This window comes from Psammomys obesus, unplaced genomic scaffold (genome assembly GCF_907164565.1).
Source record: "Psammomys obesus unplaced genomic scaffold, mPsaObe1.curated_primary_1811, whole genome shotgun sequence".
Lineage (NCBI taxonomy): Eukaryota > Metazoa > Chordata > Mammalia > Rodentia > Muridae > Psammomys > Psammomys obesus.
The window spans coordinates 15,641,023-15,665,593 of NW_026592118.1; the positions used below are offsets into that span (position 1 = coordinate 15,641,023).

The 24,571-nt window shown below is 44.8% G+C and overlaps 2 protein-coding genes across 2 annotated transcripts in view; one reads left to right on the forward strand and one right to left on the reverse strand.

Annotated features, from left to right (window-relative positions):
* Fbxl13 (F-box and leucine rich repeat protein 13) overlaps nucleotides 1-24,571 on the forward strand; it is a 197,424-nt gene that overhangs the window by 76,499 nt on the left and 96,354 nt on the right. Inside the window, exon 10 of the mRNA XM_055612592.1 lies at nucleotides 22,779-22,831. Coding sequence (XP_055468567.1) covers nucleotides 22,779-22,831 — 53 coding nt within the window. The remainder of the gene's footprint in view (nucleotides 1-22,778; nucleotides 22,832-24,571) is intronic.
* On the reverse strand, nucleotides 5,708-19,167 carry Lrrc17 (leucine rich repeat containing 17). Its single transcript, XM_055612593.1, has 3 exons — nucleotides 18,378-19,167; nucleotides 10,192-10,347; nucleotides 5,708-6,478 (listed from the first exon to the last, which is right to left on the reverse strand). Exons 1-3 carry the CDS (start codon nucleotides 19,165-19,167, stop codon nucleotides 6,081-6,083), a joined length of 1,344 nt encoding a protein of 447 aa, XP_055468568.1. The 3' UTR covers nucleotides 5,708-6,080.

Sequence of the window (24,571 nt, forward strand, 5' to 3'; positions counted from 1 at the left end):
GTGGGGATTGATGTGTGATTTAAGCTTTAGTAATGCTAAAACTTTATAAATGTGGGTGCTCTTGTATTTGGGGCATGGATGTTCAGAAGTGAGATGTCATCTCGGTGTATTTTTCTTTTGATGAGTATTAAGTGTCCTTCCTCATCTCTTTTGATTAATTTTGGTTGAAAGTCTATTTTAGTAGATATTAGAATAGCCACTCCCGCTTGCTTCTTGGGCCCATTTGCATGGAAAACCTTTTTCCGGCCCTTTACTCTGAGGAAATGTCTATCTTTGTTGCTAAGGTATGTTTCTTGTATGCAGCAGAATGATGGGTCCTTTTTATGAATCCATTCTGTTAGCCTGTGTCTTTTTATTGGGGAATTAAGTCCACTGATTTTGACAGATATTAGTGATCAATGATAGCTAGCACCTGTTATTTTAATGTTAGTGGTTGTAGTATGTGTGTTTCTCTTCTTTTGGTTTTGCTGCAGTGGCATTATTTATTTCCTGGTTTTTGCTGTTGTTTTTGTTTGTTTGTTTTAGTTTACTTCCTTTGGTTGCAGTTTTCCTTCTAGTATCTTCTATAGGGCAGGATTTATGCATAGGAATTGTTTAAATCTGATTTTGTCCTGAAATATCTTGTTTTCTCCATCTGTGGTGATTGAAAGTTTTGTTGGGTATAGTAGTCTGGACTGACATCTGTGTTCTCTTAGTGTCTGCATGAAATCTGCCAGGCCCATCTGGCATTCATAGTTTCTGTTGAGAAGTCAGGTGTGATTCTGAAAGGTTTTCCTTTATATGTTACTTGGTCTTTTTCCCTTGCAGCTTTTAAAATTTTTTCTTTGCTCTGTACATTTAGTGTTTTGCTTATTATGTGACATGAGGATTTTCTTTTCTAGTTTAATCTATTTGGTGTTCTGTAGGCTTCTTGCATGTTTATAGGCATCTCTTTCTTTAGGTTGGAGAAATTTTCTTCTATGATTTTGTTGAAAATATTTTCTGGGCTTTGAAGCTTGGTCTCTTATCTTTCTTCTATTCCTATTATTCTTAGATTTCATCTTTTTCTAGTACCCTTGATTTCTTGGATGTTTTTGGTCAGGAGTTTTTTTTGTTTGTTTGTTTGTTTGTTTTTAGATTTAACATTTTCTTTGACAAATATATGAATTTCAATTGTATCTTTCACACCTGAGATTCTCATCTCCATCTCTTGTATTCTGTTGGTAATGCTCTGTAGTTCCTGTTTTCTTCCCTAAATTTCCCATCTCCAGGATTTCCTCAGTTTGTGTTTTCTTTATTGTTTCTATTTTCATTTTTAGGTCTTAAATCATTTTATTTATTTTCTTCACCTGTTTGTATTTTCCTGTGTTTATTTAAGTGATTTATTCATTTCCTCTTTAAAGCCCTCTACCTGTTTGCTTTTATTTTCCTGTACTTCTTTAAAAGATTTATTTGTTTCCTCTTTAAATGCCTCAGTCATCTTCAAAAGCATATACTTACGGTCATTTTCTTGTGTTTCAGTTGTGTTAGGGTATCCAGGGCTGCTTGCAGTGGGATAACTGAGTTCTAGTTATTACCCTGGATTTTGTTGATTGTGTTCTTATGTTGGCCTTTGGCCTTCTGTTTGTCTGTGGTGTTGGCTGGCTGTTCCCTTCTGGATTTCTAAAGGGTGCAGGAAGAGCCCTGAGGAGGCTGGGTGTTCCTGGAACAACCCTCCTCGGGATTATGGAGGTAGTTGCGGACTAGCGGCTAGATCTTAGGAAATAGCCTGAAGTTCTCCTCAGGTGGCTGTGTCCCGATTAGACACACAGGCAGTGGGGGTGTATAGCCTTAATGCACTAGAGGAGAAGCAGGTCTCCTTAGGAACCCAGGAGCTTTCGTTTCACCAGGGAACTCCTGGAGCCAGCAGCCCTGCCACTCACTTGCTCGCTCTGTGATTTCTGAGCTCAAGCTGCCCTGAAACTGTGTGGGCTGGGTGCCACTACTTTGAAGTGAGATCCCGTATGCTCCTGAGGTCTGGTCAGTCTCCTCAGGTAGGTAGGTAGAGCCATGGACCCAAAGCTGGGACTGTTTCCCTGCTTCCAGGAGTTGGATAGTCAGAGGCTGTAATCGTGTGCCCTTGGAACCTGGGAGCTTTCTTCAGGATGGTGGGAATAGCCTAGCCAGTTGGATAGAGGCTGGAACCGCTTGTTCCCAACACCTGTGGGTTCTTCTCTCACCTGGAAAACACAGACACTGGCGTTTCGGAGTCCACAGCACGGTCTCTTCACTCGGCTCTGCCTGCAGTCACCAGGGTCCTGCCACTCAGAAACTGTGCGAGCTCAGCGATAAATGTCTATAAATCTATTTGTCTTCTATCTAAACATAGGTACAGCTGTAATCGTCTCTTCATTTTTAAAACTTAATTCCATACAAAGGCTTCCTGGTGGTTAAGACAGAACCATTGAGCAGTTTAGGATAGAAAGAAAATAAGCCACATTGTTCTGATTGTGTAGAGGCTAAAGATACTCAGATAATGGAAGTTTGTGGGCCAAATTCTCTCCTATGCAGTGGGTAAATTGACTGCGCTCCTTACATCAAGTTATGCCAAATTATGATGACTAGAATATATGAAACTGTTTATGCTTGTTTTGGGACCAAGATAGCCCAAACATTTTTTTTAAGTTTCTTATATTTTCCTGTTTATTTTTGAAGTACAGTAATTCTTAGTAAAAAATCTTTATCATAGCAATAATTAAGTAGGCAAATCTGACCAAACCTTGATTTTTTTAAAGAAGCAAAATTTAATATGTGTCTCAATTATTGTAATTTTTTAATTTATCATCAATGACTTAGTAAAACCAATTTTAATTCTTGCAACCTTGAATGCATTAAAAGACAAAAGTATTTCTTCTTCCTCTCCAGTCTTCTACTGGTGTGTATAGAATTATGTATATTTCTGGCCAGAGGTCTGGTTTTCTGATTTTAGTTTGAAGATAAATTTGGTGGAACTTTTGGGTCATTTGGCTGCCTGGCACGGCAGTGTAATCCTCATAGAAATGAAAGCTCAAGGAACATGCACAGTAAAGTGGTGTCTTAAGACATCTTAAAGGTAGATGATGGGATGCTTTTATGGAATTCAGTTAAGTAGACTCATTACTGAACTACATCTGTATGTCAGAGCAGAAGAATATCTCAGCTTTCCTGAAATAAAACATGAATTTCCAGAGTGACCACACTCCAGAGGAAGGAATTGTTAGCGAATGAAATAAAGGATTTATATAATATTAACTATTTTCCCAAGTAACTGGGCATTAGGCCAGTTACAGGCTTGGTACTTAGGAGGCTTCAACTAGGAGTAAAAATTTAACTTTAGAAAACTAAAGTTTCTTCGGTCTGGAAGAAAGACTTTTAAAACACAACTCTATCCCAATGATGTGCATGCTTTTTCAAATACGTGCATCTCAGAATTATCATCATATTTTTACTAGTTTAGTATATATAGCAAATAATATATAATGTTTATATATTATTTATATATTTATATATTATTTATATATTTATCATTTGTAACATAATAGTATATATATTAGCTTTGTGTTATATAGATTCCGAACTGCGCTGTCTACTGAACATAAAGAAACGTCCAAGGTCAGGCTATGGAGTAACTGTCAAGTAAGAATGTGGTAACAGAGAAATCGTCTGTGCTTCCTTCAAGAAGCAGCTCTCACTTGGAGACAAATAAAGCTTGCACTTTCAATAACATAACTTCAGCTAAGGCTCTGATCAGTCTCAGCATCCCAACTCACTTAGCTTTTGGATGGCCGAGACTAATTTCTATTATAATGTATTCCAGAGCCTATTTCCAAATACATCCCAGGGGATGATGCTGGATATAACAATCTTAGCTAGCTGCTAAGAAATTGAAGCAGGGAATAATTTGGACCCTTTCTCTGAATCTCTGAATTTGTTTCCCTCCTAAATCCTTTGCAGCCAGGGATAATCCTCCTGCCTGCCACTGAGGTAACATCTGGATTCTAACACCAAGTCTTGGCTACTTCAGGTTCTCATCCTTATTACCCTACCTGGAGGCCGGTGGACAATGATCTTGAGCAGTTCTCTCAAGCAGCAATATAAAGCTAACAGCTGTCTTGGTGTGTAATGTGGGATTTGCATTTCCTATACCTAAACCTCTTGTTGTTCAGTGAGGAGTTCAGACCCTCACAGTACACACAAATGCCCTAAACCAAACCAGCACTACTGGCAATTTTTCTCGCTTCTATTATCTTGGTTTAATAATCCTATACATATTAGTATATATTAAAATGTCTTCCCTGTTGGCTAGTTTCATTGGTGTTCCTGAGGGCAAAGGCTTAATGCCCCTCACGACTGTCAATTTTTGAGGATCTGGGTTTGGGTATTCTGATCTAGGGAGTCAAAGGCAAGGACCATGTTTCCCTGTACAACAGAAGAGGCTTGCATGGTTCTGGGTCCTGGCGCTATCACCTGCCAGCTGTGTGGCTTTGGCTAAGTTACCCAATCCCCGAGCTGTGGCTTCCTCATCTTTGAAAGGTAGATAACATTATGGTCCTCAGAGGGACCTCATAAATTACAAGTGGAATATGAGAAACTTTTAGTACAGTGCTCAGCATCAAGACACTTTATAAAGTACTCAGTGCTATTTATTATATATCATCTTTCAAGCTTGGGCAGCTTTTTGCAAGAATTAAGGAAGCCAGTTGCTATACTTTATACCAAATGTCTTGCTAGAGAAGTGAAAAAGTGTTGTGTGTAGGACAAAATGCTCTGGAAGTAGTATTTCACAAGGATACATGTTTCTTTCCATGTGGTTTGCCTTGTGTGTGGAGCATGTAAGTTCATTAAGTCAGAATTATATTCTCTGTGCACAACCCGTTTTTAATTTATTTTTTATTTATTACAGTTTATTCACTTTGTATCCCCGCTGTAGCCCCTCCCACATCCCCTCCCAATCCCACCCTCTCTCCCTCTTCTCCCATGCTCCTCCCCTCCCATGCTCCTCCCCAAGTCCACTGATAGGGGCGGTTCTCCTCCCCTTCCATCTTTTGCTGGCTATTTATTTTCTAGCTGATGTAATCTCAATTAAAACCCAAGATTGCAGGAATCACCCTGAATGCACATCCTGCCTTCAATTGTCTGATGTTATCTCTTGTTTTCTGCCTTTTCGCCCCAGGTTCTGACCCTGAATCCTAATTTTATGATTTGTTTTACGGTCCTTGCCCTATTACTTCTGGAAGAAGGACTTGGGCCCCCTTACCCTTGACAAGTGGCTTTCTGGACACAGACGGAAACAAATGAACAGTTTCTGTAGTCAGTGGTGGTTATAGGGCTTCAGGCTCGTGATTCGAATCAGGTACCCAGGTTTCTCAGCCTTTCTGACTGGCTGCTCACAATACGTCTCATAGTCTCTATCTGCTTATTGTGACAGGGTGTGTGGTTGTTTCACCAGTGAGGCGTGACTGAGAATTAGGTTACCAGAGCCTTACTCTGGAACAGACAGGAATCTAAAAGGCAAACCTACTTAACGCTGAAGTTGACCTAAGCAATCAGTAACAGCAGAGGGCTGACAGGAGACAGGGATGACAGTTCTTTATGACTTTCCATTCTGATCATTTTTTCAGAACGTACAGGGAGTTAACAGAAAGACAGGTAATAATGAACCTTGTTCTTTTTTTTAAAAAAAGTTTTATTTCAAAAAGCCATTAAAACATATGCAAGACACTATGAAATTCTAATGCCGTCGGTAAGAGCCAGCTCCCTCAGGTCACCAGGGTGGATTTTAAGACTGTTTCTGGCTATGTAGCCCAGGTTGGCACCGTGATCCTCCTGCCTCAGCCCAGTCCACTGTGGAATCCCGTCATTAGAGTCTGCTCCCCAGGCGGGCAGACAAGCCGGGCGAGAGCTTTCCCTAGATGACTAAAGTTGCCACAACCTGATAATAGTTACAGACTAATCAAAGGAAGCTTCGCTAACTCCGTATAAACAGGCATCACCATGACCCCAAAGGTAAACCTCTGGTTTTCCCCACACCAGGATGGCGCTGTGCCGCTAGCTGTGGCTAGGCCGGCTCCCCAGACCGTTACCTATCCCACGATGGTGATTCTTACTCTCTGCTTCTTGGCTGTGTGATCTCTGTGTATCTTCTCCCAGTCATCATCTTCTGCGTCCTGGTCAAAGGTCTCGGGGTAGGCGGGCAACTTGTCTTTGGGGCATTCCTCGTAGTAACTCCGCACGTACTTGCCCACAGACCAGCCTTTGTATTCTTCGGGCGTTTTGCACTCCAGCCCGCTGTAGTGCACATTGTAGTGATGCTTCAGCCAGTAGTAGAGGTAGTGGATGCTGTAGTCACACCTCCAGGGGTTCTCCCTGAGCCACAGCAGCTTCAGGAAATACAAGTCCTCCAGCACGCCATAGTCGAAGTTCTGCAGGCTGTTGTTGGATAAATCGAGCTCCTCCAGATGTGTGAGCCCTAAGAAGGCAGCTAGGAACAGAGGATGCTTGTTAACCAGTGAGCAAGGGAACTGTAACCGGGCAGGGTGGCCCACAAGGCCAAAGCACGGATTTCAGTGTGAGGCTCCGTTCTCCCTGTCACAGCACCCTCTTCAGGGCATGTGCGACTCCCCTAGACTGGACAGAGCCCACCCAGGGTGACAGCTGGCGCCCTGCACCTCAGTCCTGACGTGTGGAAAGAGAGCTAACTTTGCTAGGGCCTTGCTTCTAGTTGCAAACCACTCCCTGTGAAGAAACGTGGCAGTGTTCGCAAAAAGACACCAAACTAAACCAGATAGGCACCCCACTACCAGGTAAATTACATGATAGAAAAGGCATCCTGAGGCCGAGCTGTAGATTTATTGAGAACACGTGTGTATGACGGGGAGGACCTACCTGAGTCCTTACAAGGGAGCAGAGTGGCTTCCTGACTTGCCGTGTGTCAGTCCTTGCCTGTGATTTGTATCATACTGTGGCGTGACATTGATTCACTAAGGACAGCGCATTCTTCCTCACTCCCTCTATGGAGAGGATTTCCGGCTCGGGAGGTTTTGTCTCTTAGTGTGTCTCCCTACCGAACCTCTGAAGAAATGCAAAACTTGTGAAATATGCCTTTATTCAAACAAAGCTTTTCCTTGATTAGACAAGACGAGTGTGTGATATTTTGTTTGAAAAAGTCGGTTTTAAGTTAGTCTTTAAATATCATTTTTCTGGAGCTTGGGGAAGGCCTGCAGGGGGTGTTGATACACTTGATTTTTACCCAGTGCTCTGCATGTCCCAATAAAGACACATTTTTTCATTGGGAAGATGTTTCGTAGAGCGAGGGTTGCACATAAGCCAGGGAAATGTGCCAAATGGAAGACCTTAGGGCAGGAAAGCGTGAAAACCTGTGGCATCTTCATAGGTATTGGTGAATTCCAAAAATGCCCGAAAAAATAACCTTCCCCGGTTTTGTGTCACTGGTGGTGAGAGTCTATTTTTGTACAGTCCCCAAACCAAATAATTTCTACCGACATTTTTAAAAAAACATCTGGTTGAGGTTAGAAAGTGATGGTAGTTATCAGCGTTGAATTCATATGCATTTGATTTAGTTGGATGCTGAGTAATTAGAAAAAAATAACACTTGACAAAAATAAGACAATGTTCCAAGGACAAAGAAATCTACACATAAAGATTGACCACATATTTCAAATACTACTAATTATTTTCATGTTATCTTTTCTCGGACAAAACCCCAAACAGACTACCCTTCTATTTGGGGCCAAAGCAAGGGTTGACAAGTGGGGGTTCAGAGGCAGATCAACCCTTGTGATGAGAGTTCTGAAACCCTGGCAGTTTGTGGATCATCTGCTAAAATTCTAAAACTGGGCTGTCACAAATTTGCTTTTCTTAAAACAAGTCATGTTTTAAGAAAGCATGTGTAAATATATAGTCCTCTTAAGAACTACAGCTACTAAAGTATATTTAGGGCCCCTGGGAGAGCTGGTTTTGTTTCCTGAAGAAAGTGAAACCCCTGATACAGTGGCATCTTTCCCTTTCCCCACGGATGCCCTGTGTGCCAGGAGATGGTCACCCGTGCCTTTTCCAGTCTGGCATTTACCCACATTTACCCACTAAGGCAGCCTACGTTCTTAAGGAAGCCATTGGTTAGTGCTTCATCTCAGCGATTCTGAAACATAGTAGGTCTTTTACTTTAAAACCTGGTTTAGTTAATTTTGTCTTATTTAAGATCTAAGATCCATTTTCTTTTGTTCTAAAGGGCTTAACCAATAAAAGTCCTTGGCACTTGGTTCAATAGATACTTGCTAATGAAAATGTTTCTCGTGTGTTGTATTAAACAAAGGAAAGGCAGGAAAGTGGGAGGGAAGAAAGGGAACAGGGAGGGAGAGAGGGAGTGCTCTTTATACCCCGTAGTTCTGCTGCACCATTGTTACAGCATGGCTGTTCACTGCTGTAACACCTTTAACTGAGGCTGTACAATTATAATTGGCATTTTACATAGGAGAGGCGATTGTGCTCAAATGTTTCTAGCACCATGGTGCATTATCATATAATAATAAATATTATATTTATAAGTGATTGTTTTACACCTGTGCTTTTTAGATGGCAAGTTCCACTACAGAGGTACACGTGTGTGTTAACCTCGTCAGTACATCAGCAGCTTAGTTCTTTTAGGATCTAGTGTTTGCTTTAATTTTCTATAGTCACTTTTTTTTTTTTTTTTTTTTTTTAAACCAGAGGCTCAAAGGGCAGAGCCGAGCACCCGTCTTGATCCAGGAGCATAGCTAGCATGTCTCTCCCTGATTTGAGCACGCCTCATCTGAATGGAGGAGCCTGGCCTTTTGCAGTTAATTTATACTGAACAGTTGAGGCTGAATGAATGCCCCCCCCCCCCCGCCCCATGCTCAAATCTGAATTTCCATTTTAAGACCTTGACACGCTCAGTATATTAACGACCCCTTGCCACATATTCCTGTCTTTGTCTTATTACTTTTTCATGTGTGTGAATGATGCACTCACATGCTCACGTGGGCGTGTGCACGTGTGTACGCACGTGTCCGGAGGTAAAGGCCAACACCAGATGTCTCCCTCGGTCTCTATCTTACTTTTTGAAACAGTTTCTCACTGAACCTGAGACACAGTTATTTGGCTAATAAAGGTTGTTGGCAAATGAGCTCTGTCCTCCTCTCCTCAGCCCCGGGGTGGGTCCGTGTGTGCCGCTGCAGCCAGCTTTTCTGTGATGCTGGGGAGCTGGACTCGGGGGTCCTTGTGCTCACACAGCGGCCACTCTTCCAAAGCAGCCATCTCCTCGGCCACGTTTCTCCTTTTAAAACTCTGCAGTTCTCCTTCAATAGTGTACACCTGTGACACACACAGCCCTCTCGAAGCCAGGGCAGGAGAGTAAGAAGGTGAGGGCCAGCCTGGGCTAACTGTCAGAGGCCCATCCTTTCCCACCATGTGGACATTACTAGCTTGCAGATGCCCTCGTTATCTGGGCCGACTCAAGTACCTGCAGTCAGTGTCCTGCGTCTGTCGTGTTTTATACCCGCAGATTCAACTAGCCACAGGTTAGAAATAGCTGGAGAAATGGCATCTGTTGTGAATACGTAGTGGACTCCACTAGAATGCCTTTTCCTGTTATTCCTTACACAGTGGAGCAGAGCAACAGTTTAGATGGCCTTTTTGTTATGTTAAGTATTCTCAATAGTATATTCATTGAGATATAAAGAGGGAATGTATATCATCTTACAGAGGGACTTTGGTGCCTGAGAGGGTTCCTGGAACAGACACCCTGACTCACCAAGGGATGACTGGATAGGACTGCACCCTGGCACACACTTCTGAGTGTTAAACAAGTCCTCCTTTAACCATCGTGCTTAATTAAAATTCGTACTCTTCGAACTTAGTTGTTTTTTTAAATTATGCGGTCCTTATTTCATTTATTTTATGTATATGAGTGCTCTATCTGCAGGTACACCTCCACGCCAGAAGAGGGCATCAGTTCACATTCTAGATGGTTGTGAGCTACCATGCGGTTGCTCACAGAGGTCCTGGGAATCGAACTCAGGACCTCTGGAAGCACAGCCAGTGCTCTTAAGCCATCTGAGCCATCTCTCCGAGCTCCCCCTTCAGGCGGTGTTTACTGTAGGCGCTCACAGCACAGCTGCTGCCTGCCCGCCAGAAGGACCCTGCACTGCCACTTACCGGGGTCTATGAACTGAATGCCGTTGCTACTCAGGTTTAGCTTCTTTAGTTCATGAACATCTTCAAATTCCTTGGGTCGGAGCTGGCTGATTTTGTTGCAGGACAAGTCAAGCTTGACAGTGTCTGGAGGGATGTTACTTGGGACTTTCTTCAGCTCTGGAAAAATGAATAGTGTTTAGGTTACAGTTTTCTGGCTCCCTTTTTCCATTAGACCTGTGAGGCTGCAGAACAGCTTAGTATGGGGGGGGGTTGGGGGAGGATGGGGCGAGGACCATGGTTATGCCTAAAGGGAGGGGCCAGAGAAACTCCCCAGCCGCAGCACCTGGAGCTGAAGAGGTGGACCCTGCAGGTCACTTGGGAAGCAAAGGGACTCCATCTTGGCCGCGACACAAAGGGCCCGTCAGGAAACCTTTCCAAAGGCTGGGCCTGGTAGCGCATGTGAGGGGTGAGGGCAGGAAGATTGCTGCAAGCTTGAGGGCCATGTAGGAGGCACGGCAAGCTCCAGGGCAGCAGAGGGCTACGGAATATGACCAGGTGGAGAGAGAGGAGTGTGCAGGGGTTCATTACCAGTGAAGCTAACTGAACGAACGAGAGCCACCTGGGAAGAGGGGCCTTAGGGAGGAATTGCTCCCATCGGAGGGCTCTGTATGCACGTCGGAGGCCTGTTTTCCTGGCTAATGGCTGATGTGGAAGGGCCCAACACACTGGGTGGTGTCACTCCTGGGCCGGTGGGTCGGCGGGGTTGCTCGAAGAAGCAAACTGAGCAAGCCAATAAGCAGCATTCCTCCGTGGTCTGCGCTTCTGCTGCTACCCCAGGTTGGTTTCCCTTGATTATGGACTACCATCTGGAGGCGCAGGCTAAAATAAACTCTCTCCTTGCTTTTGGTGGGGGTGGGGGGGGTGGGGCGGCTATCGGCTAAGCTGCTGTCTCCCTCTTGTTCTTTCTCTCCTAAGGAGCTGTCACTGTCTCCACTGTCAGTTACCTTTCGGTTACAGAGTCACATTGTCCGTCATTTTAAAGCTTCCTCAGCCAACAAAGGATCCCAGGCTCCACTCTCATTAACACCACACACCTGACCTTCCTGAGCTCTCAAACCACGGCAACGGCCCTGCTGTCCTCAGGAGAAACACTCCAAGGCCCCCAGTGCAGGCCTGCAACCACAGACGGCACCAAGTGTTAAACACATGTGCCTGTGGCAACGTTTTCCTTGTGAAGTAGGTGCAGTGAGGGATATCACACAGGAAAATAGAACAACTGTAAGTTTGCTTTAATAAGCCACTAGATCCTTACAAGTGGTTTATTTCCAGAAATTTCTACTTAATATTTTAAGTTCCTGGATGATCATAGGTAAAGTGAAAACAAAACTGGGGTGGGGGAATAATTCAGATAAAGGAGGACACTGCATCTTATTTCTGCTCTCCTTAGGTGCTAAACTTCATGCTTGACTTGCTAACCCGACTTTCTTTTCACCCACTTCATTCCCACCTTCTTCTGATGGGGTTTACTCCGCCACTCCCCCACAGTAACCAGGCTCCTGGAAAGAGCTGAACTAGGAACAGCAGCATGACGAGAGGAGCCAGGGTTATTTCCTCAGAGGCGATCGGAAACCAAGGCTCACCTCATTCTAGCTTCTACTGTCTGCTTTCTATCTTTAAATCACGCTTTTCAAACGCTGTTAATCACACCTACATTATGTTTTACCATGAGACCTGCTCTTTAGTCTGTAGCAAGACCAAAGAGGTCTGGATTAGTTTCAGAGGGCAACTGTAGCCTGTGGAGGCAAGCAGACTTCTCAGAAGCAACAATAAGATGGCCAGACTGACTGACAGCTGCAGAAGAGGGTGGCCCACAGGCTTTCTGAGGAAGCAGACATTCTTAGACCCAGGAACTATAAAACACGTTTATGAAAGGAGGTGTTCGCTTACCCACACTGCCATTTTTTGGTACAGAATAGTTGAACTGTGAACGATTCCATTGAAGTATTAATTAAAAATAACAACTCTGGCATTTCTGATTTCTTAGCCCCAGGATCATAGTGACTTGGGCTTAGTTTTGCTTTTCTCTTAATGGCCCAGAGTGCACATCTTTTGTGTGCGTGTGTGAATGTGTGTGCATGTGTGTGTTTGTGCATGTGTGTATGTGTGCGTATGTATGTGTACATTCCTCTGGTTGGGGAAGAAAAGCCTTTGAAGGGTGGAATCAGTAAATCAAATCTTCCGGATGTACACCTGCATGCCTGGGAAGGCCAGAAGTCAACCTCAGCTGCTCTTCCTCAGGAGGTGTCCATAGCTTTTGTTTTGAGACAGGGTCTCTGACTAGGACCTGGGCTCCCTGACGAGTCTGGCTGCCTGGCCAGTGAGCCACTGGGGTCTGCTGTTTCTGCTTCCCTAGAACAGGGATTATAGGCATGTGCCAGCTTCTCCTGTGGCTGCTGAGGACTGAACTCGGGACCTCATGCTTTCATGGCAGGCACTTTCCTAACCGTGTCCCAATCCTGCTCGTTAATGGGCTGGTACTGGCAGTTCCTCCCTAGAATCATAGCACACCCCCTCAACTCTAACTTCCTCGCATTCCTTTCCCCTTCTTGTTTGGCTCTCACTATCTGTATGTTCCTGATCTAAGTACTCCTAAGAAAGTTAAATGAGGAGCGCGGTGTAAGTCCCAATATTACCCTCATTTTACAGATGTGAAAATCAGGGCACAAAGAAGTTAGATCATTTGCCCACAGTTACACGGTCACAACTTAAGTGGAATTTAAACAGGCTAGCCTAGTGCCTATTGCTGTGTTGTCTCTCTGTGTTAGCCTGTGTTCCATATGCTGTCCACCTGCCTTGAACCCCCACTTATCACACACATCTGTGGGTGAGAAAGAGATAATGAGGTGGAGACAGTAAACCAAAGCCGGTGTCCTCGTGACCAGAGCCAGCACCTCCTCAGTTCTAGAAAGCCTGTCGACCAAAACTTGCCTACTGAGCCTATATCTCCTGGGCCGGACTGGAGGCTAGATGAGAGCAGAACCACTGTAAAATGAGCGGAAAGTGGGTTAGCCATAAATCAACGGGTACAAGAGATGTTTATAAGGATACCTCAAATCCTAGCTTAGGCAATGGGCTTGTGGGTGTTAGAAAGAGAATATGCGTTGTGGAATCAGCTCTGGAGTTGTCAGCAAACTTCTGGATAAAAATAGCATCCACAAGTAGCAGGAAACTCAAACCAAGAGTTTTCCTAGCATGACCTAGAAACAAACAGGAAAATCTCATTGGTTGTAGTGATGAGGAAAAGCAGCTCTTTCTTTTGCCTTGAGCCTGAACAAGAATTACAAATTTGATGCAAACAGTGTGCCTCTGATGGAGACTGGACCAGTCCCCATGTGCTCAAGTCAAAGTGAGCCTTCATCAATGTCCTCATGTCTAGACCGGGTGCCATATGGCATTCATATTCACACTTACCACTAATCAAAAAACTTTTGCGATGGGGGGAGGGAGAAGGCTTGAGATAGGGTCTGGCTTTGAACTTGCTGTGTCGCCTGACCAAGGAAGGCCTTGGACCACTGATGCCCCTGCTTCCACCTCTGAGTGCTGGGTTTGCAATCGTGGGCCACGTTCTTGACAAACCCCTCAATAGATGCTCTGTCTACTGCCAGCTCTTACGAGCTCTGCTCCTTCTCCAACTGAACCCCCTATGAAGAGGAAATTGAGACATTTTCTCTACAGCATTTTCCCCACTTAGTAGGCTCTTGGTTGTCAGAGACCTCAGAACTAATTTGAGGACTTGGTAGCAGTTAAAGAGACATACATAAGGTTGTATATTAGAAATTAAAGAAATTAAAGTTTCTGAATTATTATTGAAGTCAGGGGCAATTTTGTGGCCCTAACTTCAAAAGCAGCTGGAGCCAATTTACCTATATAATTTTTCCCCCAGCCATCAAAGTAAAATTTGGTAAATTCTTCTGGTAAATGTGAAGCTAAAAGTAGCTTTAGAACTCATGGTTTCATGTGTTCTTGGCAAATCCAGTCACCTCAATATGGCATAAATGTGCCTTTCAACTAATCCCACACTTATTCCCTTTGAAAGGCTGAGTGTCGTTGGCAAAGTGCCAGTTGCTCCATGAATAAAACTATTCTTCTTTTCTTGCTGTCAGATGTTTAAGGCAAAAATAGTGATCTTTGAGGTCTATGTGGTTGAATTGGCACAAGTCAGTTCCCTGCACACACCATCTGAGTCATTGCTGGTCTCTTGGGAAAGGCTGAGTTCCCTCATCGGAAGAATCCATACTGCAGGTTCCCTGCTTGCATTGGCTCTGTGGTATTCTTGTACAGAGCTCAGGGAGAGGACTCAAAATCGCATGAAAGGCATGAGTAAAATCTGGTATAGTAGATATGGCCAGTCTTGAAGGAAGACAGAGCATTGCATGGTGGCCTGAGCCTTGAACAGTGAATTATTACTGTCCATGTGACCCCTAAGGACAGCTTCTTCACGGCCACCTTTGTCATTTGTGCCATGACAGTCATCCTGACAATTATGGCAGCACTACTTTAGGCCTGTAAGGAATGACCATAGGCAGGTAGACAGTGACTCCTGATCACTGATGTCACTGCTAGTTACCCCCTTGATGGCATGCTCTGCGTTTCTGGAGATTCCATATTTTGTGTAACATCTATAGTACAGTCATCAAAAGCATTGAGACCTAGAGATGAACATTACTGAGCATTTGCTATTTTAGTATTTGAGATTTGTTAGCCATTTATAGAACAAAATAAAGAAATTAGAATTAAGGTTGTCATTTGAATTCTAGCCATGATTTTCAGCTACTATGTGTTTCTGTTGTTAAAAATCACTTAAGTTACTGCTTTGAAGGAACAAAGAAAGGCAGCTTAAGTATTACCACCCAGTGCCCAATGCTGGACACTAAAAAAAAAAAAAAAATGTTTAATAATAGGTTTAATAGACTTTTCCTTATAGGAATGCGACTTGAAATAGGAATTTATAATAAGACAAAAAATAAAAAATGAATAGAATTGATAGATTTATATAAACTACAGTGAAAGGCATTCACACTAAATTATGAAAAGACCTAATTAACCTTCATTTTATAGTCTAGAGTTAGAGACTGTGCCTGGGGTTGGGGATGGAGAGAGAATAATCAGCAAATACAGGGATGAAAAATTGCTCTAATGTGCTAGATCATAATAGCATAAGCATGTTTGACAACAATTGTATGTCTCAAGTAGCCAGCAAAGAGAATAGTGAATGTTTTCAACACAAATGATACATGTCTATGGTGATGAGATCAGTTACTCTGATCTGGTCACTAAATATATTCATGAATATCACCGTAGTGATATTTTAATTGATATGCTACTGTGTTAGATAGTTACTGCTATTGAAATTGAAAATATAGGCTCTGAACATAGTCACTAGCAATTATAGGACAACTCGTCCTATAATGTATGACTCAGTGTTATATAAACTAAATTTATATCATGAAACTTTGTTCCCCCTGCAATTTTGCAGCAGAAAGGATTAATTTTGGAGGTATTTTTATATTATATTTAGGCAACAATAAGTTACAAAGAGAAAGCAGGAAAATATGGTTTATAGTCAGTGTTTGCCAAGAGAAAAAGAGAAATGCTTTATGGGAAAAAAAAGACAAAATAAGAACTGTGTTCATGGGTGTGGGTGGTAGACGGGGTGACCCAAGAGGAAGAAGCAAGTGAAAAAGGGAACATGTTGTCTTTATCTCTTCTCTCTTTCTCTGAGACGGGGTGTCTCTATCTAGCTGTCTGTCTTGGAACCTCCTATGTGGACCAGGATGGCCTCGAACCACCTGCCTCTCCCTCCAGAATGCTGGGATCAAAGTGTGCACTGCCACACCCAGCCCAACTCTCACCTCTTAGAGCACCGTGTAGCCTTGCCGTAGAAGTCCTACATTTTTTTTTTTTTTTAATGTGGATGGGATTTTTCTCGGCTCACTGGTGAGCTCAACCCTACTCGCTTGACTCTTTGACACCCTGTGCAGCAAATGCAGATTTGACTGAGCTTGAGGACAGAACCTCAGTAACAGGAAGTATTCTAGCTCAAGGTCCAATCTGTAATCTAAGCAATGTACTAGAAAGCTTAGAAAACATCCTTTGCAGCACAGGTCCTAAGTACGCATTGTAAAGCTATCAAGGACATTCCATCCAACCTTGCTGAGGCAAAAACCACACCTGCTGAGTCTTCTAGAATTCTCCAGTGCTTTCTTGTGTGGTATTAGCTTGTTTGCTAACGGGCACGTTAATTCTGGAAGATTGCAAGCGCCGGCTTGGGTTGATCAAGGCTCCCATCTCTGCTCTTTTGTTTAACCAGGAGGACCCGGTAGACTGATGGGACTTCCTGAATTTCGTCTTTCTCAATCTTTAGATGGGGGCACCACCGCCTGGAAATTGACAGCTTGAGCGCCTAGGAGGGTACCTGGCACCTGGTCGGTTTTCAACTAGTGAGCACGGCCTTGCCTGGCCAGTCCCGGTTACCATCACCGCTGTACCATGCTGTACCGTTTACTGTGAGCAAATCTCTCCATGCCAGCTACTGGCTCAGAGTGGTCTGACCACACACCACTTCAGAGTCAAGGGGAAGGTGGCATTGGCCGAAAGCGAAAGAGCTTGCTCTTGGATGCAGCTGTGTACTCTAACATTGACACTTTCCCGCTTTTAGCCCTCTGGAAAGGATCTGCTGGGATCCCGTCAGCCGGCTTTGATCTTTTGTCCCCTCCCCCCAACAAACAAGAACAAAAGACAAACAAAAAACTTCTAAGATGGGTGGAAACCCATTTCCACATGCTCCAACCGACTCCAATGCAGTGCCACCTGGCTGTAACTTATTACTACAAATAAATTATTATTAAAGCATGCTGAAAGTGAGACACGTCAGCATTGTTCCATGGCTTGTTGGCATGAAGACACGGGCAGCTCTTGGATGTCTCCTGGACAGTATCAGTCTTCGCTAGCACCTCATAAGCATTCCTGAAGCCTCCCATATGTGTTCTTAGTTCATGACCTTATCTGACGTGCAGATCTTGCCCAGCACTTTGCAAGACCGGTGGAGGATGCAGAGCCTATCCCTGACTCACAGACAGGAGGTGGCAGTCTAGAAAGACTTCCCGAGTCTTCGCTTAAATACTTTAAAATGACTCGGATTTTGTGCACTCTGGATAGCCTGGGAAGAAATAAGATGTCTGGTTCTATCAGTGACCGCGAAAACCTCAGGACGAGCCAGTCCACAGACTTCATCCGCACAGCGCTGGGTCTCCACGTCAGTGCTCACTCCCTGGCTGGGCTACACCTGTTTTGCTCTGGAGGGTGTCTCCGCACAGATGCTTGTGCTTTTCTTAGTTGGTGTGAGTCAGATTGTACAGAGGGCACCCGCACTAGTATCCAAGATCAATTAGATTCAGATTAAAGGAATTCCTCACGGCTATCGCTTTCCCTGAACAAATGAATCAGCTCCCATGGCTGCCCCTGCTCTTTTCTCTTTATGGAAATTTTTAATTCTTCACCATGTGCGTGTATGACCCACGTGGATTCCCCTGGAGTCACGGTTATGGGTGGTTGTGAGCCACTTGATGTGGGTGCTGGGAACTGGATGTCGGGTCCCCTGAAAAGCAGTCTGTGCTCTTCACCCATCTCTCTGGCACGGACCCCTGACTTTGGAACAGGGTGTGCTGAAGCCCCGGCTGGTCTCCAGCCTCCCAGGTAACTGAGGATGGCCTTGACCTTGTTTTCAATTGCTTATGCCTTGTTTTGTTTTCGTGTGTGACTATTTAAGGAGCGTGTGTGTTTTGAAGCGGTGCACATGTAGCCCAGGCGACATGTATGTGCTCAAGGAGGATCTTGACCTTCAGATCCCCTTATCTCCAGGTCTCCAACGCTGGGCTTACAGGGGTGTGCCAGCCTGCCCAGTTCATGTGGGCGTAGGGATTGAACCCAGGGCTTGGCACACGCTGGCCAGGCACTTTACCAACTTAGCTACAATATGTCCTCTTCTACAGCTCCCTAGTTACCAACTGGACCCCATAGATTCCACTGCTGTTGGAGAATGCTGCATGACAGACTTCTCCAGGCACCATGGGGTGTAGGGAGGGGCATAAAACCAGGGACCTTTCCTAACAGCCAGCGGAAACCAAAAAAGGGAGAAACTCACACACCTTTCCTCTTGCAGTCCAGCGTTTGTATGGGAAACACGTAATTGTGGCACAGAGTGGAGTCAGCTTCCGGCCTGATGACGGGAGGTCTCCCTGATACCTGGGGTCTGGGGTCCTGTTGCTCCACTTCCCCTTCATCACACAACTCGTCAGGCTTCAGCTGCAGCAATTTTTTGTTTCTCAGCGCCGGTGGGCTTGCACACTTGGCATAGTTGCCCAGATTCCGGTTCCGTGGGATCTGCAGCATCGACACGAGCGTTTCCAACTCACAGGTGCAGAGCCAGGGGTTGTCGTAGAGGCGCAGGTAGCTCAGGAGAGGCGTGTAAATGAACACCTCCTCCGTCAGCACCTTGAGCTGGTTGTGCTGCAGCAAGAGGGTGGTAAGCTTGTTCAAACCGAAGAACGCCTCGCTCTCGATTTTGGAGATCTCGTTCTGTTGCAGGTCCAGGCTCTTCAGCCTCTTGAACCTAGAAAACGCGTTGTCCTTCAACACGCGGATTTTGTTTCTGGCCAGCAGCATGTGCAGCAGATCGTGAGGCCAGTCGGGTAGCACGTAGACGAGTTTCCTTTCTTGGCAGTCGAGGTATTTCTCGTGGAGATACGTGTACACGTCACAGGGCAGGCCCGGGGCGTAGCGTTTGACCGGGCCGGAGCCCCTCCTGCCGCCGCCTGCCCGGCTGCGGCCGCGGCTGCGGCTGGGATTGGCTTGGCTTCTCAGAGCGCCCGGGCTGGCCTTGCCCGGCTCGGCAGCTCCGCAGAAGCAGAACAGCAGCAGGACGGCCACGATGCGCATTCTGGCGTGCAGCTGGCCCACGGCGGGCGGACCGAACGGGGGTGGGGGGTGGGGGGAAAGATTCCTTCGAAAGCCAAGTGTGGGTAGCCTTCCCCAACACAGGTCAGGAGGAGCCAGGCCCAGCTGGGGTGTACGGAGCCCTAGGTGGGACAGGAGGAAGGAAGCAAAACAAAGCCAACGGTTAAGGGCCACCTTGAGCAATGCATGACGGTAACAGCACATGTATTTCATGTTGACTGAGCCTTCTAGTTTAGACGGGCAGAACGTTCCCGCATCCTGTGGATTTAAGAATTTCAAGGTATTCTCCCGCCGGCCCTGAGATGCACAACTGTGCAGACGTGATCTTCCAGGACTTACGTTTTTCTTTCTTTCACTCTCTTCTAGTCACCACTGTCAGGTCCCAAAGAAACCCTGGGCAGATGACTAACAGAGATGCCCATTAACAGATCATGCTGGCCCCTGGCTGTCAGGCTGTCTCATCATGACAAGCACCTGCTACAGAGTCCTGGCTCCTGTCAGCACTTCTCATCACAGGCTCCTACCCGGGCTCCCGAGCTTCGCTGCCCTTCCTTCAGCTTCTTGTATAGGTATAAGCTAGGCCATTTTGACAACAAGCTCTCTTGGCTCTCTCTCTGGCCTCCTGGCTTCTCTCTAGGTCCTCAGTTCTCGATCTCACCTCAGCCACCATCCTCTCATGGCTTGGTCTATTCTGCAGGCCATGTCTCCAGCTGCACTCTCTCTTTCAATGAAGCCCTCCTCCTCAACCGTACGTAGCGGTGGCCATGTCCCTGTTTTCCATTCAACGGCTCATGCTGAATGTGGACCCGGAAATGCTCAGAACACGCATCGTTGTCCCAGCCACCCCTTCACAGGTCTGGCTTCAAACGTCACCATGAGAGTAAGGGCCTCTCTGTGACCACCATCCCAAGCCCTTCAGTCTGCCTTTCTTATCTCATACCACCCCACCCCCAGAGTGTTCATGAGCCTCTGTCTAAGCAAGCATTTTTCTTCATTTGTGTACTGTTCCGTCCGGTTTCCTTAACTAGAAATCAGATTCCCCAAGGATTTTTGTCTATCTTACTGCTCCTGTGTCTCCATGACAAATAGATGTATTTTAAATGTAACACTTACTCTCATGTTGCTGTCCTATCCTAAAGATTTATCACAATAAACTAATATTATTTTCAGACTCTGCTGGTGATTACTATGACATGCACTTTTGTTTTTTTTTTCCTTTTGAGACAGGATAACCATGTAGCCAAGGATGACCATGTAGCCAAGGATAACCTGCACGTCTGCCCCTTCTTCCACCACCCCCGGAGTGCTGAGGTGCAGGCATGTGCCATCCTGCTCACATGCCGGGAACCAAATGCTTCCAATGTACTGTGCTAGGCAAGCGCTTTCCCAGCTGAACTTCCCAGACCTGCATGCTTCCTGAACAGTTTTTCCTTTTGGTTTTTCTTTCTTTTTTTATTTTATTTTTTTTTAATTTATTACAGTTTATTCACATTGTATCCCAGCTGTGGCCCCCTCCCTCATCCCCTCCCAATCCCGCCCTCCCTTTTCTCCTCCCCTGCCCCTCCCCGAGTCCACTGATAGGGGAGGTGCTCTTCCCCTTCCATCTGACCCTAGCCTATCAGGTCTCATCAGGACTGGCTGCATTGTTTTTCTCTGTGGCCTGGTAAGGCTGTACCACCCTCAGGGGGAGGTGATCAAAGATCCAGCCACTGAGTTCATGTCAGAGACAGTCCCTGTTCCCATTACTATGGAACCCACTTGGACACTGAACTGCTATGGGCTACATCTGTGCAGGGGTTCTAGGTTATCTCCATGAATGGTACTTGGTTGGAGTATCAGTCTGTGCAAAGACCCCTGGGCCCATATTTTTTTATTCAGTTGGTCTCCTTGTGGAGCTCCTGTCCCTTCCGGGTCTTTTTATCTCCCCCTTCTTTCGTAAGATTCCCTGCACTCTGCCCAAAGTTTGGCTATGAGTCTCAGCATCTGCTTTGATACCCTGCTGGGTAGACTCTTTCAGAGGCCCTCTGTGGTAGGCTCTTGACTTGTTCCCTGTTTCCTCCCTCTTCTGATGTCTATACCGTTTGACTTTCTGAATGAGGATTGTGGTTTTTCCTTTTGTAAAGATATTCCAGAAATATTTCCTATCTGTATGTATCACTTAGGACTGAGGCCACTCCTGGCAAAGGAAGAAATATCCAAAGTAGATTTAAAAGGGACAAATGTGCCTGGTGTTAGTGTTGGTTGTATGGTGGCAGATGTGCTTCATTTAGATGGGATTCATCCTAGTTTGAGAGCCAGGGTCATCCTTCCTTGCAGCTTTCCTGTTTCATGGCCCCATCCAGCTAGAATGCCTTCCTACTGCTTCCCTCAAGCAGTCTTCACAGGCACCAGTGGTGTGGCCCTTCCTCAAGCCTAAGCATCTCTCTGTGTGCCTCTCTCTCCTCTTCCCTGAGCCATGTGATGGCCTGTATTCTGAGAGCTATTAAGGCATGTGGGCCTTTCTTAACCTCCACATTTCTGTAATTTATTGTAGTTTGTATGTAATCCCAGCCCTCCAGAGGCAAAAGCAGGTGGATTTCTGAGTTCAAGGCCAGCCTGGTCTACAGAGCGAGTTACAGGACAGCCAGGGCTATGCCGAGAAACCCTGTGTCAAAAACAAAACAAAACAAAAAGGTCATAACAGACAGTTTGTTTCACGTATTAGGCATGTTAACTATTGGAGGAGAACTGTGTTGGTATCTGCAATACGTTTAGAAATGCATCAAAAATAATGCAGAGTGTAGGAACAGTAGGCATATTATAAAACGAGGATAAAATACAGATTATAATCTAGATGACAGAGATATAGGTATTCATGCTATAATCCTCTCAATTCTTTATATGTGAAAAATAGATATAATAAAATATTTTAAAACTAAAACTAAAACATGGGTCTAGGGAGATGGCTTGGTCAGTGAGGCAGTGGACTGCTTATCACACAAACATAAGGAGCTGAGTATGGTGATATGTGTCTGTAATTCCAGTCTGGGGGAGGCAGAGAAGGGAAGAGCCTTGAGGCCCCTGGATACCTAGTCTTGTTGAATCAGTGATCTCCAAGTTCAGTGAGAGACTCAAAAAAATAATGTCAGAAGACACGGGCTATCAACCTTTGTCATTCACATGCATGGCTGTCTACATCTGTATTCATGTACATTAAGCACATATGCACAGGAATTAAAAAGCTATGTACCAAAAAAAAAAAAAAACCAAGTAAATAAAAAACCAAAACCAAACAAACAAAACAATTTTGTTCTCTTCTAGTACTTTCAAGCTAAAACCCCTATGGATATAGTATTTTTAAAGATCAAAATAGGTTTTTTTCTTTTAATTTCCATCTTTTTCCTGTCCTCTGCAAACAATAATAAACACGTGCATATGTGGATTTCTAAGCCAAAGAAATCATTTGCCTGAGCAGAAGAACCCACGTAACTTAGAATACATTTCTTGCCAAGGTTTCTATTTACTTTTTAATGAAAACGTTGCATTGAATGTAGAATGGAAAAGCCAAATGTTTGCAGTGTGCTGTTTAGTGATGTCTGCCTTGTTTGATTTAGGCCACTGTAAAAACTTACAAGAGTTGAACGTCTCTGACTGCTCGTCTCTCACAGTGAGTATGAGAGTTTATTCTCCTGTTGTTTATGTAGGTCCAGACAACTCACACTGGAGAGCCAGGGGGCAGAGCACAGGCATACTTTGTGTGCATTTGGGGTGGGATATGGAGGAAGCAAACTACATTAAACATTGGCAAAGACATTTACCCTCTCTGCACAATGCTATCATTAATCTTGTGGATCTATGCTCAGGGATGGAGCTTCTGGCAAATGGAAACTTTTTAATGGTTACATAAAAATGGGTCGTGTTTATGTTTCATGCATATGTATATGAGTCAAAAAATACTGGGTCCCAGCAAAGACTATGTTAGGCTTATTTTGGTGGGTTTCATGACTTTTAGTAAGCATGCCAAAGAAGATGGAAATGAATACATAGCCGCAGATTCCTCCTCCCTGGCCCTGGCTCTAGCCCCTGTCATTTTCTCGCTCCCAAACATGTCTTTGATATGTTTGGGATAAGACCTAGGGGAAGGTCTTATCAGCTCATCTTGCTCTATCTTCCATCATCCAGACACTACTAGAAAAAAAAAAAATCAAAACTACCTTAGCATTGGTGTACCCTGGAGACGCTGTAGTCTTCTGCCTCCCTTCATAACCTCATCTTGTTCCACTCTTGTGTCCACAATAAGTTCCAGTGGGGTGAAAGGTGTGCACCACCATGCCTGGCTTTGCTCTTTTCTTGCCTTTGTCCTCATCCTCAAACGGGGCTTTGTAGTTTGGTAAGGCTTAGCATCCTCTAAGCCATCATTGTCTCTCAGGGCTGCCTTTACAGCTGCTCCTCTGTATTCCTATCAGAAGTAGCTACTTACTGTAGTGCTTCTGCCTCCTCCATGAACTTAAGAGACAGTAAAGGCAGGGATTTGTCTTATTTTTTGTAACAGTCAGACTTTGATGCATAATGAACCTTTGATGGGCCTAGTGGCCTAGAGGTGCTAGTTTGTAATCTCAGCTACTCAGGAGTTGAGACAGTAAGTTTGCAAGTTCAAAGCCTGCCTGAGCTATGAGTACTTTAAGGTAACTTAAAGTAACTTATTGAGAGCTGTTTCAACATCAAAAGAGGGTGCCTGGTGGTGGTAGCACACACCTTTAGTCCCAGCACTTGGGAGGCAGAGGCAGGTGGATCTCTGAGTTCAAGACAAGCCTGGTTTACAGAGTGAGTTTCAGGATAGCCAGAGCTAAGCAGAGAAACCCTTTCTCAAAAAACAGACAAACAATAATAATAATAATAAAAATCAAAAGCAATGAAGGCTGGTGATGTCAGTCAGTGCCAGAGAAGACCTTGGTACTAGCCTTACCTTAATAAAAAGTGTTTCAACAATGTTTAATAGTTAATGCCACTATATGAGAATTCAGAGTGGGCAGTGAACAGCATAGAACTTGAGACTCCCAGCTTGTGTTGCTATGTATATGTGATATCACTAACTTTATAAGAATGAGTGAGGTTAGTCTAGTGAGAAAGGATGAGCCGAGGAGGGGACTCAGGGTTGTACCTCACTGACCGTAAGGAGCAGGTTGAAGATTTGAAGAAGGAAGCGAGTAGGTTCAAATAGTGAATGTAAGTATATGGAATGGGAAGACGTTAGGAAAGAAGTGACCCAGTGGCGGAGGTAGGGAAAGCGCAGAACACAGCAGGCCGGACTTGAGAATTAGGGCCACTAATTTCTGCTGAAGCCATTCCGGTGGTATGTGAGATATAGTTGTGGTGAGCTATGAAATGGACATGATGCAAGAAAGTA